Source organism: Neovison vison, chromosome 6 (assembly GCF_020171115.1).
Source record: "Neovison vison isolate M4711 chromosome 6, ASM_NN_V1, whole genome shotgun sequence".
NCBI lineage: Eukaryota > Metazoa > Chordata > Mammalia > Carnivora > Mustelidae > Neogale > Neogale vison.
In genome coordinates, this window is record NC_058096.1 from 28,860,123 (window position 1) to 28,875,757 (window position 15,635).

At 35.5% G+C, this 15,635-nt stretch overlaps 1 protein-coding gene across 5 annotated transcripts in view; it reads right to left on the bottom strand.

Annotated features, from left to right (window-relative positions):
- LOC122908379 (ATP-binding cassette sub-family C member 2-like) overlaps window positions 1–15,635 on the bottom strand; it is a 91,093-nt gene that overhangs the window by 56,274 nt on the left and 19,184 nt on the right. For all 5 annotated transcript variants that reach the window (XM_044251116.1, XM_044251113.1, XM_044251114.1 and 2 more), the window contains 3 exons: window positions 13,768–13,945; window positions 4,009–4,263; window positions 1,516–1,581 (listed from right to left, as the gene is read on the bottom strand). In XM_044251116.1, the coding sequence (XP_044107051.1) occupies window positions 1,516–1,581; window positions 4,009–4,263; window positions 13,768–13,945 (499 nt within the window). The remainder of the gene's footprint in view (window positions 1–1,515; window positions 1,582–4,008; window positions 4,264–13,767; window positions 13,946–15,635) is intronic.

A 15,635-nucleotide genomic window follows, 5' to 3' on the forward strand; every position in this document is an offset into this window, starting at 1 on the left:
AATATAAATAATTTATTTTCTGTTTCTCTGGAGAACCCTAAAAATCTCTCACTGGCACTGTGAACTTAGACATGACACTTAATTGCACAGAGACTTGGTTTCCTTGTATAAAAAATGAGAATGAGAAATTATTTTCTTGGGGCTTATAAGAATTATATGAGGAAACAGATATAAGTAGAGTGTATGATCCATAGAAATTGTTCACTAAATGGTAGCTACCATCATTATTAGAGAGAGGCCATGGCATCTGTTATCCTTACCCCAGGGATACTGACCGCCCACACCTTTAAACTATGCTATACTTTCAACTTGCCTATACTTGGTCCTCTACCAGTATTCTCGTTAGTCATTACTGGGATTGTGATTTCAAATTTTAGACTTTGCTCAAATCTTCAGGAGATGTTCTTTATTTTATCTACACTGTCCTAGTCTTACTAATAATATAAATTTCCTTTTAAGAATATCAGTATTTAAAACCTATACACATACACTGCTGTACTTTTTATGAATACAGGGGTTATCAGTTAATCCACTGAGAGGTCCAAGATTCATTTGGATCACATTACTTTGGGAATGTCTGACCTTAATCACATAATCTCAGTTATTCAATAATTTAATCTGAGTTAAATTTCAGAGCTACTTAAGGCTATTCTTAATTTCAGATAAATAAATGAATATTAGTCTCTCTTCAGGGTATCTTTTATCTAACAATATCTTTCACTTTAGTAATTTTCAATGTTGTAAAAGTTCTACATGGCACAATACAGCATAATTTTTATTAATTCCTAAAGTGAATCAATGTGTACATATCATGGGCATATCCTATGTTTACAATGGTAGATGCACCAGACGGAGGAAAATTTCCTATGAAACTATCAGTTCCAGAAGGAAATTCTATGTGGGCTTTGTAAATTTTGCCCTTTAAAAAAACTGTTAAGGCATAATCCAGATGCAACAGGATTGAAATTCTGTCTGTCTATCCATCTGAAAAGTTCATGAGTTTGGTTTCACTGTTTTATCAGAGAGAAAATATTAATGGCATGGGGCGTCACTTCCTTATGGAACAAGTAACTTCCTTATAATGTACCTTTTGCAGAATAACATTTGTATGATCATTTCTATTCCACATAAAAGAACCTGAATGACGTGTCATCATTTCCTGCATATAAACCTGCCTTCACACTGAGGATGACATTATTGCCACTCTCGCCTGCTTCATTCCATCTCTTCTACCCAATCCCTTCAAATAAGCCATTTTTTGTGTCTCTTGGGGTATTTGTGTTCACTTTTTGGGAGAGAAACAAAAAGAAAACACCTGAATTTTATTTGGTTTTATTTAAATACTATTATAACAATAAGAATTCCTATACATCTGAAATCTGAAATACTCTGCCAATAATTTTATATATAATTATATAATTACTTTGATATTAAGAAGGATAAAAAAATTCATTTATTGAATAACATTGCTATATTCTAAATAGTGAAATTAAAGTCATATTCCTTGTATATTACCTTAATTCCATGTAAGATTTCATTGAGTAGTTTTATCTGTTTATCTTTGTTCTTCGTTTGGCTTTTCTATTTAAGGGAATAAAATGATAGCATATTTGAGAAGGCTGCTAATAATTTAACTTACATGGCCACAGCTATTTAAAAAATAGTCTATTTTTTCCATTTTATATAATATTTAGTTGAAAATCATCCTAAAATATTCATATATTATTCTACTGATAATGTTAAAAATTAGCTATAAATAGATATTTTAAAATAGATATTTTAAAACCTAAAAGTAGTCAGCAGTAGATATAAGCAAGGTGAACATTTCACAAAATACAGTATTAATTTAGATGTAATTTGTTTAAAATTGAATAATAAAATAATATCCATCTTCTATTAAAATGGGATAAAATTCCCCAAACTCTATCAATTGTTTACATATATAATACATATATATCATAACAGAAGTATCACAGGAATAAAAATAAAGGTCTGTATATTGTACATACACTATCTTGTGTATTAATACTTGTGATTAAAATGTGTATTTTCAGACTCCTGGGTGGCTCAGTCAGTTAAACATCTGCCTTTGGCTCAGGTCATGATCCCAGGGTCCTGGAATCAAGTCCTGCATTGGGCTCCTTGCTCAGCAGGGAGCCTGCTTCTCCCACTGACTGCGCCCTTTTTCTCTCTCTCTCTCACAATAAAAAAATGTCTTTTAAAAAAATGTGTATTTTCAAATACTGGCTCTTTTTTGGCAAAGCCTATGTAATTACTGTATATTTATTCAAATATTTAACATTTATATTATTTTATCCTTATTGCTTGGATATTGCTTCTTAAGTGTTTCTTCTAATAATACTGTCACGATTATGATATAAATAATCATAAGTACAATATTTGTATATTGTATTTGTATATTTGTATATCTAACAAAGTACACATTTAAACGTTAATATCCGTAATACTGTTTGCACGATTAAAGGCCTATTTTCTGCTTATCATATTTGTACATAATATTGCACTCTTTGAAAGTTTTAGGCCTCTACATTAAGGTCTCCCAAATCTATTTCTAGTCCTAAATATCTGAATTTAAATTATTTAAAATATAAAAATTTTTAAAGCTAGCTTAAAAGTATTTATTAAAATTATAAACAAGCTTGTTATTCTAAACACTAGTGTGTCAATGGTTCACAATTACTTCATAGTTACATGGTATTTTCTGGTTCTCATCTTTAAAGACTAGTCATCTTTTTGATAATTATTTGGTAATTAATCTGAATTTTAAAAATTCAGAAAAATATAAAAGAAGGTGTAAATCCTCAACACCTCAATGTATTAAGGTAGTAAGTGAAAAATCTCCCCTCCTTCCATCTAATTCTATTTTCTAGGTAACATTTATTTATTTATTTATTTATTTAAATGTAGGTTCCATGCTGAATCAATGACCCTGAGATCAAGAGCTGGCGACCTAACCAACTGAGCCACCCAAGCACCCCTATAGGTAGCTATTCTTCAAAGACTGCTGTATCTCTAGATTCTTTCTATGCATATACAAATTCATTTATGCATCTCTATCATACCCACATGCATTGGCATATTCACATTTTAAAAACTGGATTAAGGATAGTTATATACCTATGTGCATAATATACACATATACATACACACATGTGTTTCTTTCTTTTTTCCCCTAATATCTGATTGACATATTTCCATGTCCATATATAGATATTATTCATCTTTGATCCACTTAAAATAATAAGTGCCGTAAGCAATACAGCTACACCTGTGTCATTACTTTAACACATGAAACCATTTGTCTCTCTCCTGATGGCGTGTGTGGCTCTCCAGGGCAGGCAACTGTGTCCTGTTTCTCCACTCCTCCAGTACAGCACTGTGCACACTGTCTGGCACATGGAAGGTGTCAAAAAATGTAAGATGAACGACTGAATGTAAAGGATGAATATTCAAATGGATTCAGTTAAGCACTTACTATCTCCTTGCTGTACGAGGTCACTCCTGGATCACTGTAGCCCACTCTTTAGACACAATGAGCATTCGCTCACTGCCAGGCTGTGTATACACCATTTCTTCTGCTTAGTAAATCTTTTTCTCAGATACCCACATGGATTCCTCCCTTACCCTGCTGATATATCGCTTCCTTCCTGAGGACTTTACGGCCTCTGTATGTGAAATGGTGCTTTTTGTTACTCTATCGCCCTAGTCTAAGTTCTGTTTCTTTGTATACAAATTAACACCAGGCATTATCTTCTTTCTTTATTTCTTAATGCCTGTCTCCTCTAATGAAAGCAGGAACTGATCAGCTCGACTCACTGCTGGACTTTGCACAAAACAGATATCCAATCAATACTGGCTGAATGAATGAATGAATGATAAATCTGGATTATTTCCACATGTACAGAATTAACTATGGTTACTGTCAACTCTAGTCAGAAAATTCAGCTTCTGTTTGACATATGTCAAAGGAGGCCATCTTTTTCTTACCTTTAGCTTTTTCACTCTAGTTGCAACGAAAGCATTTACTGGTATCACAAACACAAGGACTGCCACCCCTGCTAACACAGCTGGACCCAGCTCTTGCCAAAGAAGTGATATGGCCATCAGGATCTGAAAAGGGGCTGACCAGAGGAGACTGAGGTTTGCTGTCAAGTCCATGAGCTGCTGGGCATCTGCTGACATCAAGTTAGTAATTTCCCCAGTTGAAAACCTCTTTCGAGAAACATTAGATAGAAGGAGTGCCTGAGAAAAGAGAGGCAAAATATTTAAAGATTTCTGTAGATGATGAGACATCTTTATCACCAAATGATGGTAACTTTTAATGTCAATTTTCAATACATTTAGGAAAATCTACAACATTATTTATGTGTTAGGATTATGAAACACTGAAACTTTTAAAAATGTTTTTAGATGAAGAAGATACAGTTACTGATCAAAACACATAGTTCTAAACTTCACTGCATATTTGTAGAGAGTAACATTTGGATTCCCAAGCAAATACATTTATTCACCAAAACCCCTCCACAACTTGTCAATTACAAAATTGCAATCTAGCCTAGGGGTGCCTAGCCAGCTTAGTCAGAAAAGCACACAACTCCTGATCTCCAGCTCATGAATTCAAGCCCCATATTAAACATAGGACTCACTAAAACAAAACAAATCTATTCTAGATTTCTGGCATTGAGGATCCCCTCCATTTGGTGCCACCCCTATGATGCTAAACCATCTAAATTTTATCAGTACAAAGTACATAAATGATTCAATAATTACCAAATGAATGCTGATGAAAAGTAGATGCTTGAAACTAGAAAGTTTAAAGATGACACTGTCCTAGTTCTCAACAAGATTATAATTTGGTTGTGGAGTCCACTCCCCACCACCCACATATACCTCCTACACAGGATGGTCGTAAGCATAAAAATAGTTAAGAAGGGCCATGGGAATTTGGAGAGAGAAAAATACTGGAAAGGCTTCTTGGAGCAGATGGAAATACATCTTTTCTTCCAGAGCCCAATTCTCACTTTCTGTGCACATTATTTTAATATTTGTATATTGAATTCAATATTCCAAAGCTTAATTATTGGTAACCTTTACTAAGGTTGATCTTAGAAATTCATTTATTAAAATTTCCACCCATTTAAAATCCCCAGTGAAATGCATAAGTAAATTGTCAAAGTGGTCGAGAATTGGTATGTGTACTGGAAGCCAGGCAAAAAAGTCCATTCATATGCCAAGAATTTTAAGGAATTTCCACTATACTGATTTAAAGAGACAGAACAGACAGGTGGAACTAACAAGAGTAAATGAGATACAGGAGGCACTCAAAGTCTGTTTTTTCAATAAATGAATAAGACAAAGCCTCCCCAAAAAAGGCCCATGTGGAAAATAAGTAGTCAGGGCCTTCAGGGGACCTCTTCTGACATTCCTGAACTCAAAGCGGAGGGCTTCATGCAAAAGGGGGAGGCCACAGGGCCCACTGGAGGGACTGCTCAGTCCTGAGACGTTCACAAGGCACAAGGATCCCCCAAGCTCTACAGGCTACTTTAGAGTCCAATCCTTATTTACATTTCTACACAGTGAATTGGAAACATTTCTGTTACTGATTAGTAAGAGGGGAGAGTTGTGCTGATGATACAAGAGAATGACCACTACAGACACAAGTGAGGAAAAAGGAAAAATACTAGTCCCTATGACAGTCAAGCTTTAGCCATGTCTCCTCCAAAGGTAGGCTCTTTACTCCTGATTAGTTACTGACCACCTAATGCAGCCAAGTGAAACAACGAAAATCCAAGCACTGGAACTCTCATTTCATTAAGTCTCCAACATTTCTCCAAAGATGTTCACTATTCTCTAATAAAATCCACCAGCAACTTAAAGTTATAAATAAATATACTTCTCTCATCCTTCTAGAAGGAAAAGATAAATAGTATTTAGTATTTATAAAAATACTAGCAGATTGAAGAGTTCAAAGTAGTTAAATTAGACAAGGAATCAAATGAATGACCTACTATTGAAAAAAACATACCACAAGAAACATAAATATATGGCTATCTCTTTGTAATCTTTATAATGGAAGAACATGATATCCATTAAAAATGAGTAAGAACAGAAAAATTACTTCAAATTGAAAGCATAAATGTCAAATTTAAAAAAATGTAATGGAGGCAACAAAAACCCAAATGGATATTACAACAAATGGAATTCTTAAACTTTCCCCAGAAATTAGAGAAAACATGTTTTTAAAAATGAAATGATTTTTTAAAAACACTTCAGCATAGAGAAATTTCAAAATCACAGGCACACAAGATATAAATATATACACATTTATGTATACGGTACATAAACATATTATATTAATACAAATATTAATATATTTATATTTCTTTATAAATTCAGAGTAATGAATAACACAACTTCTAGAGAATGCCTAGGTTCCAGGGCCAGTTACTCTGTTTCACATCTCTTTGACTATGAGTAAGTCACTCACTGTTGAGTTTAAGTTTCCTTAAACCAAGAACACACACACAATCATTATATCTACAGCAACCTCTGTATCTACAACTGATTGTATCTATTTCTATGCATATAACAGTGCTTAAAACAGAGTGCAACAGATACATATGTTAATGTGTTTATTATATATGTATTATTGTTTATTATATATGTATATTACATATACAGATAACACATAAAATACACACATATATTACACACATAAAACACAACACATAATACAATTTACATGCAAAGAATAAGAGGAAATAATTAAAAAAAAAATAGAAATCTCAGACACCTGGGTGGCTCAGTGGGTTACTGCCTTGGGCTGCCTTGGGCTCAGGTCATGATCTCAGGGTCCAGGGATCAAGCCCAGCATCTCAGCAGGGAGCCTGCTTCCTCCTCTCTCTCTGGCTACTTGTGATCTCTCTCTCTCTCTTAAATAAATAAATTAAATATTTTTTTAAAAAAGTAGAAATCTCTCTAAATGAAGGAAAGATTTTAAACCAAAAGCAGTCAGAAAATAGTAGTCTAATTTAAAAGCAGTATACCTCCTCTTACCCTGGTGAAAACTGTAAATTTTATAATGTTAAAATTATCCTGAAAAAGAAATACTTACGAGCACCCAAACACAGAAAAATCAAAACAAGACACGTTATCCTAAAATGGTGGGGTAAGAGGTAGAGGTTGGCAGGCACTTTGTTATGTACTGAGTGAACCATATGTATTATGAGTGAAGATGGGGATAGCAAGGTGGAAAGCGAAACAGCAGAAAAACTGAAAATAGTAGGAAAAAAGTTTAAAATATATACGAAAGTTTCTGCTATGCATTTATTTAAATTTATGCTTAGATATAAGAATAAATGTACTTAAAAACAAAATCAAACAGATTTTTTTTTAAGATTTCATTTATTTATTTGAGAGAGAAAGAGAGAGCACATCAGCATACACTCACAAAGAACCTAAACAGGGGGGTGGGGCAGAGGGAGAAGCAGATCCCCTGCTGAGCAGGGAGCAGGATCAGGACCTAAGCAAAGGCAAGCCCTTACAGGACTAAGCCACCCAGGCACCCCCTCAAATTGATTAAATACAAAAAAAGAATCATAAAGAAATCCTATAACAATGTATTTTCTCAATATGTTTTGTCATGATATATTATGAAGCACTAGGTATTATACGTAAACAATGAATCTTGGAACACTACATCAAAAACTAATGACGTTCTGTATGGTGAGTAACATAATAAAAATTTAAAAATGAAGTAAATAATAGATTATAAAACAGTGTATTACAAATATATATGTATGCAGGTAAAATAAATGTTAGGAGAAAAATACACCAATGCTTATCTTTGCAATCTAGAATTATGAATGGTTGCCATTTTCTCTCTCCTATTTTATATATTACACATATTTTCTGCAATATACAAGAGAAAATTTGCCTTAAAAATTAATTGTTTTTGGGGCTCCTGGGTGGCTCAGTGGGTTAAGCCGCTGCCTTCGGCTCAGGTCATGATCTCAGGGTCCTGGGATCAAGCCCGGTATCAGGCTGTCTGCTCAGCAGGGAGCCTGCTTCCTCCTCTCTCTCTCTGCCTGCCTCTCTGACTACTTCTGATCTGTCAAGTAAAGAAAAATCTTAAAAAAAAAATTAATTGTTTTCAAAATATTAAGGAAAAGACGAAAGAGCACTATATAACTGGATTTTGTTCTGCATGGCATTTTTAACATCAAGAGCACTGATTTCTCTTTCAGTATTTTTGACTGCCAAACAAACTTTTATGTTTCTGTAAAATTCACAAGCCATGAAGGGGAATTTTGTTACTGCTTATTGCTAAATTATACAATCTAAACTGCCTCTTTGTTATATGAAACAATTTGGAAAAATTTTGTAATATGACAGCACAATTATGCTGGATGATGCAACATGTTCTAGAATTGTCTGGTAAAAAGTATTTAAAAAGATAAAAGAGAGAAGCCAGAGTGAGGTAAAGAGAAAACCAATGGTAAAATCTAAAACCATATAAAAAGTTGGGAGTTTATAAATACTCTTCAATCTAAATGATAATTAACCAATTTTCATTTACAATTACATTTTAATCATAATCACTTTCACAAAATTGTTATTTTTAAACTCCATCCAATTTTGAGATATCTTTTCTACAATATTTTCTTTAACTAGTCTACAGACACACACACACACACACACACACACACACACACACACAGCACAACGATGTGATTTCTCACTTCCTGAAATTTCATTGATTTCATTTGTTGAATTATACTCTAAAAAGACCCAGATGAACCAGATAAGGCTCCAGCCTCAAAAACCTCTCTTGACTGGAAATATTGTGATTATCCCTGCCCTCAATTCACTAACATCTCACTTTATCATCTGATGATGAAGTTTGTTCGCAATTTCCCATTCTCCCTCTTGTATATTTGCTCCTTTCTAGACTCATTGCCATGGTCCCGGTTCATATCTTTTTTTCCGGAACTACTGAAATAGTTCTAAGGTACCCCTTATTTCCAATCCTCTCTATTTTCATTAGTTTCTCCGGTTCATCCATCTGCTCTATGACTCAAATGAGTCCCAATTTCCTCTAGAATTAAAGTCCGTTTTTACAATGGATCTTTCAAGTTTCTGAAAAAATAGTTGCAGTCCCTTCTGTTTTACCGTCCTACCCCTCCCCACCATCCTACTCATAAAAATATGATCTCTAGCTAAATTAATCTACTCATCGTTTTCTGAGCAAGCCATGTATTCATCTGTGTACTCCCTTCCACAACATATTCCCAACAGTAGAGTCTTTGCCTCATGCAACTCACCCTTCTGACTTAAACCATGCAATATTATGCAATATTAACCATGACACTTTCCTGACTATCCTAGCTATAAGTCATTGAAGTCACATAATTTAGAGCTGGAAGGGTCCTAAAAATTCCTCACCCAGTGATTCTAAACCAACAGTTACTACACTTCTAAAGAGATATGGTATACCTAAAGGTGGACCCTCATAACATTTATAGGAACTCATTCTTCTTCAGTTTTTTTTTTTAATTTATTTATTTGACAAAGACAGACAGACAGAGAACACAAGCAGGACGAGTGGCAGGGGGAGAGGAAGAAGCAACTTTTCCGCTGAGCAGGGAGCCCAATGCGGGGCTTGATCCCAGGACCCTGGGATCATGATCTAAGCCGAAGGCAGATGCTTAACCAACTGAGCCACCCAGGCTCAGTTCTTCTGTATGCAAAAAAGTATGTCAGGATTCTCTTTTTGACTCTAACTGCAGGATCTGGATTCTGCTTCTCCTCTTTTTGATGACATTTAAGTGTTTTAATTTTTTAATTTTTAACTTTAATTTTTATTTATTTTTTATTTTTTTAATTGTATTAAATTTTATTAATTTTCTTGCATTTTATAATTATCACAATTAAGGTTAAGAACAAATCTTTAAACACACATATAGACAGTGTAGGCACTGCACTATTGTCCAATAATGGTGCCCACTAGCTATGTGTTGTTATTAAATATAATTAAAATTAAATATCCACTTCCTTATGAGCCACAGTTCAAGGGCTCAACAATATGTGGCTAGTGGCTGCCAAACCGGGTAGTGTGGATGTATTACTTTTGTTTAGTTAAAAAAAAGTTTTAGAAGTCAGTAAGTTTTTACTGTATTTCGGTTCTTTTACTTTATTTCATTTTTTTCTTCAGAAACCTCCTTCAACATAAAACAATACTTTGGTCTCTAACTCAAAGTTATTCTGTCAGCACCCCATGTTCCAAATCTCTCTGTTTTTCCTCCCCCACCTTTTTAAAAAATTGTGATATATTTAATTGACATATATTAGTTTCATGTGTTTAACAAAATTATTTGGTATTTGATACACTACAAAATGATCACAAGTCTAGTTACATTCATCATCACATATAGTTACAAAAATTTTATTTTTTGTGATTAGAACTTTTAAGATCTACTCTCTTAGCAGCTTTCAAATACACAATACTTTTTTTTTTAAGGACTTTATTTATTTATTTGAGAGAGAGCAAGCACAAGCACGGGGAGAGGCAGAGGGAGAGAGAAAGGGAGAAGTAGACTCCCTGCTGAGCAGGGAGACTGATGTGGGGCTCGATCCCAGGACCCCCTGATCATGGCCTGAGCTGAAGGCAGTGGCTTAACAGACCGGGCCACCCAAGTGCCCATCACAATACGATATAATTAACTATAATTGTCATGCTGCATGATACATCCTCATGACATTTATTTTTTAACTACAAGTTTCTTACCTTCTGATCACCTTAACCCATTTTTAAAATCACAAAGATTATACTGGACAGTGTTTGGTGGCAGAATGCCCCCAGACTGCCCATATTAAACCCAGGACTAACTGATGCTGCTTTTGAAGCATATCCTGTTTCTTAGTCCTCAAGAGTTGTCATGGGGCCTGAACCTGTGAGCTAAGGGGTAACAAAATCTGAACTTTGAGACTCATGAACTCTTAAAGTGATCAAGTGGAATGGGGCCCATGTTTTTCCCACAAACCTTAAAAATGATATTCCTTGAACTTTATTTCAAACCATCAGCAGTCATGTGGATGGACAGAGAACAAGAAAGTCCTATCATTTCCCTTCCTTACCAAGAAAAGGATCTGAGAGACTATGTTTATCCCACTCTTATAGCAAGTCCCTAATGAAGTAGCAAGTCCCTAATGAAGTAAAGCCAATGTCAGATTAATATGGGTCCTCTGGTGCCACTATGAGAGCCATTTTGGATATTGAAGGTATCTAAATACGATAAAAGTCAGAATTCTACAACCTGTAAGGAGAATGGAAATCTGAGACGCCTGGGTGGCTCAGTTGGTTAAGCGGCTGCCTTCGGTTCTCGTCATGATCCCAATGTCCTGGGATCGAGTCCCACATCAGTCTACCTGCTTGGCGGGAGCCTCCTTCTCACTCAGCCTCTGCCTGCCACTCTGCCTGCTTGTGCTCTCTCTCTCTCTCTCTCTGAGACAAATAAATAAATAAAATCTTAAAAAAGGGGGAGGGGGATGGAAATCTAACTACCCTAATTAGTTCCACAGAGACAGACTCTCTGGAAAGCGTGTGTAGGATATAACACTTAGAAACAAGGCGAGTCTTACATCACCGCCACATGCATGTGCTATCTCAGTGCCTCAGTACAGGTTATAACGACACAGGGTATGACTTCTGCTGCTTGTTGGACGGACTTGGCATTAAATCGGACTTGGCATTAAATCGTAATGCATACACCAAGCCCTACTGAGCTGGCTTGATTCCTGTACTCCTTTGATCTTGAGTTCTCTCTGTTCTTAAACCACCTCTAGGGAATTGGTGGTTTCCTCCCTGTAGTCAGGGTTACCTCTCCCGTTATTATCTCTGGGGTCTCTCTACCCATGAAATAGACTCACCTACAATGCTTGATTTTCTTTTTTTATCTGACAGCTTGTTCTAATTTCTACTGCAGTCCACTCTTTTATATAGTTCATCCAAATCCTGTTTCCAAACTCCAATGCAGTAATCACTGAATGAAATCCTGTTCCATATGGACTATAGATCAGAAACAAGTATTAAGATTTAAACTGATTCCTAGACTCTTTCTCAGAATTTACAGCTTCTAGAATTATGACCTTAACAGTATGTACTTGCATTTGGGTAAGACCATTCCTTACCCCCATTTTGGCCCAATATGGCCAAATGGCCTATAAGCTTCATGCCCAGCTCAGCCCAAATTATAATACTTCCATCCGCTAATACAAATTCTACACCTTTCCCAAAGACCATATGAAGGCTTCCTTTCTGTGTGAAATCTTCTTTAACTGCACACAATCTTTGTAGATTTCCTGCTTATCTGACCTCTTATAAAACCTGCTTTTAGTTCCACATATTAATATGTATGCTAATGATTCCCCCCAATTTCTTAAAGGCAGTGGCTCAGTTATTCATTTACTCAGTCACCCAACTTTTATAAAAACACATTAAAGTCACTTTCCCAGATAATAAAAGTACAACAGGTAAATAGGTTTCTATTCCAAATCTTAAGGAGCCCACAGTTTATAGAAGAGTACAGAGTAAGAAGGCAAAATACACTTGATTGACTAATTTAGGTGATAACTATGGGAAGGAAGAAACTCTTTAATTGTTTATAACTATGAAGCCTAAGTAAAAGGCTCTGAATGGTAAAGAGGTGGTACTTAAAATTGCATTTTCAAGAAAGAACAAATTAAACTTCAGCATGATCACAGATGTAAAGATCAGCCAGGTTGTTCTGGAGGTGGGTGGGCACAGAGGCAGAGCCTAGAATCCAAGAGAAGCAGATAATGATCGTACAGAGAAAGACGGCTTTGCTGCACAAGAAAGCAAGTAGAGCCAGCAGAGGAAGAAAAAAGTATGAAGAATCAAAATGATCATGAAAAGAAGAAACTTTACTGATACATAAACACAGACAACCATGAAAACATTCATCGCCTTCATTTTGGGAGGAGGGGTTTGGTGACACAACAGTGACGGCTCACCAGAAGTTGCAGGGCCCGTAAGGACTACCGAGAAATTAATACAACCAACATGCATGAGTCAAAGTTCTTTTAAAGCAAAACAAATGTGAGTGCTGTGAAGTGTGTAAACCTAGCGATTCACAGACCTGTACTCCTGGGGCTAATAATACATTATATATTAATAAAAAAAAAAAAAGGCAAAACTAACATACACTCAAGGGATGCCTGGGTGGCGCAGTTGGTTGGACGACTGCCTTCGGCTCAGGGCGTGATCCTGGAGTCCCGGGATCGAGTCCCACATCAGGCTCCCAGCTCCATGGGGAGTCTGCTTCACTCTCTGACCTTCTCCTCGCTCATGCTCTCTCTCACACTCTCTCTCTCTCAAATAAATAAATAAAATCTTTAAAAAAAAAAAAACATACACTCAAAAGGCACTCTAGGAACATTTTAATACTCTCCTATTTTAAAGTATGCAAGTAAAGAAACCATTTAGAAATGGAAAATTTCAGGGCACCTGGGTGATTCAGTGGGTTAAGCCTCTGCTTTCAGCTCAGGTCATGATCTCAGGGTCCTGGGATAGAGCCCCACATTGGGCTCTCTGCTCAGCAGGGAGTCTGTTTCCTCCTCTTTCTGCCTGCCTCTCTGCCTACTTGTGATCTCTCTCGGTCAAAAAAATAAATAAAATCTTAAAAAAAAATTTTAAAAAAGGAAACGGAGAATTCCTTAGTTTTTTACCTTTTTGTAGATGAGTCCAATTACGGCTGTCTTAATTTTTGCTGAAGTGAGCATGTTAAAACGTTGGTATTGCTGAAGGATCAAGGTTTGCAAAAAGACTACAACAAAAAGTGCCAAAGCATAACCATAGCCACTCCATCCAAAATCTGGGCGATGTTCACAGAAAATGATCATTTGCCTGGATGTCATACAGAAATTGAGAAAGGGGAAGAAAGGTTAAACACCTGAGGTAGTTAAATGCTTATAGGAATTAAGTGTTTTCCAAATGTTAGACACACTCACATGTTTACCTGCTCTTTTTCTCTTCTTGCCAAGTTGGCTTCTTTCCTCCCCTCTTTATTTTTAATCCAAGTATTATATAATACAGTAAACAGAATCAACAGTTTCTTTCAGAGGCTTTTGAGTACAAGGTTAATCTCTACTTTTTTTATGGTAATCTCACCAATGAACTGTTCTGGCCTAACTTCTTCATACAAATTGAGACACAAAGACGGTTAAAGCTTCCTTTTTTATCATTATCATGAATTTTGTTAAATACAAGGAAATATATGACAATTAGAATGTTAAGTAGTGAATCTCTCAGAATGGCACACAGTTTTTTTCAAAGGCCTGAATTTTATCTCACCTCTTCTTACTTTTGTCCATATCCAGTTTCTCTCTACTCTATCTTCCCACATTTCCTCTTAAGTTTGGTGACAGCAAGGTCACGATAATCACGGTCAGTGCCAGAGTACAGTGGGGTACAGTGGGGATGGTCCTAATCATAGCTCTCTTGCTTGCTTATTGTCCTTTAACTGTGAACACTGGTTACAACTCCAAACGCCTCATATCATAGTTAGTAACTTTATATAGGTGCTCTCATGGATACTTTTTAAAACTGTATCCATGTGACTAATAATACAAATTTTAAAAGCCTACATATACTCTACGTCATGGTGCAAACAACTTGGATATATTCTCTCAGATACTACAGATTAATATGTCATTTTTTTTTTTTTTGCAGCCTCAATTCTTGGTTGACTTAAGTAGTTTCTGTATTTTATAAGTAAAATGTATAATAATGTTTTAGAAATGTATACATATATATATTTTACTCTGAGTTCTGGAAATGCAGAAATGTACTTGTTATTGTAAATAGCCATTTTGAATTAACTTAAGATTATAAACAGAAGGAAGCCACATGTGGTTAGGTAGAGTACCCCTAAATTTTTTTAAGAACATTGACTTAAAAACTCATTCTTTGTGTGAGTTTACATTTTTAAAGTTTATATTTTTAAAAACTAAAAAATTAATGTCTAGCCTTAATCTGTTTTCTTTTGCAGTTTGGACAACTTATGGGTAAAAAAATTAAAGGCAATTTGTGCTTCCTGAATTGCTTTATAAACCAAGAACTTCAAAAGATTAACTTTATTGGAATTGTACTTTCCAATCAAATATATACTAGTGTTTCTAAAGTTACTATTAAAACCTCTAGTCACTAAAAATTATTTAGAGCACTGTGTATTAAATTATACCACAGCCCACCTAGATGAAATAACAGGAAGTTCTGTATTTCTGAGTGGATTTCTATCAGATGCCATCCACTGAAACACCAAATTATTTTTCCAAGAGTAACTTACTGGGGCGCCTGGGTGGCTCAGTGGGTTAAAGCCTCTGCCTTTGGCTCAGGTCATGATCCCAGAATCCTGAGATCAAGCCCCACATCGGGCTCTCTGCTCAGCGGGGTGCCTGCTTCCTCCAGTCTCTCTCGCCTGCCTCTCTGCCTACTTGTGATCTCTGTAGGTCAAATAAATAAATAAAAACCTTAAAAAAAAAAAAAGAGTAACTTACTAAATGTCTTTTTGGTCTATGCATTAAATTTCTTGAAA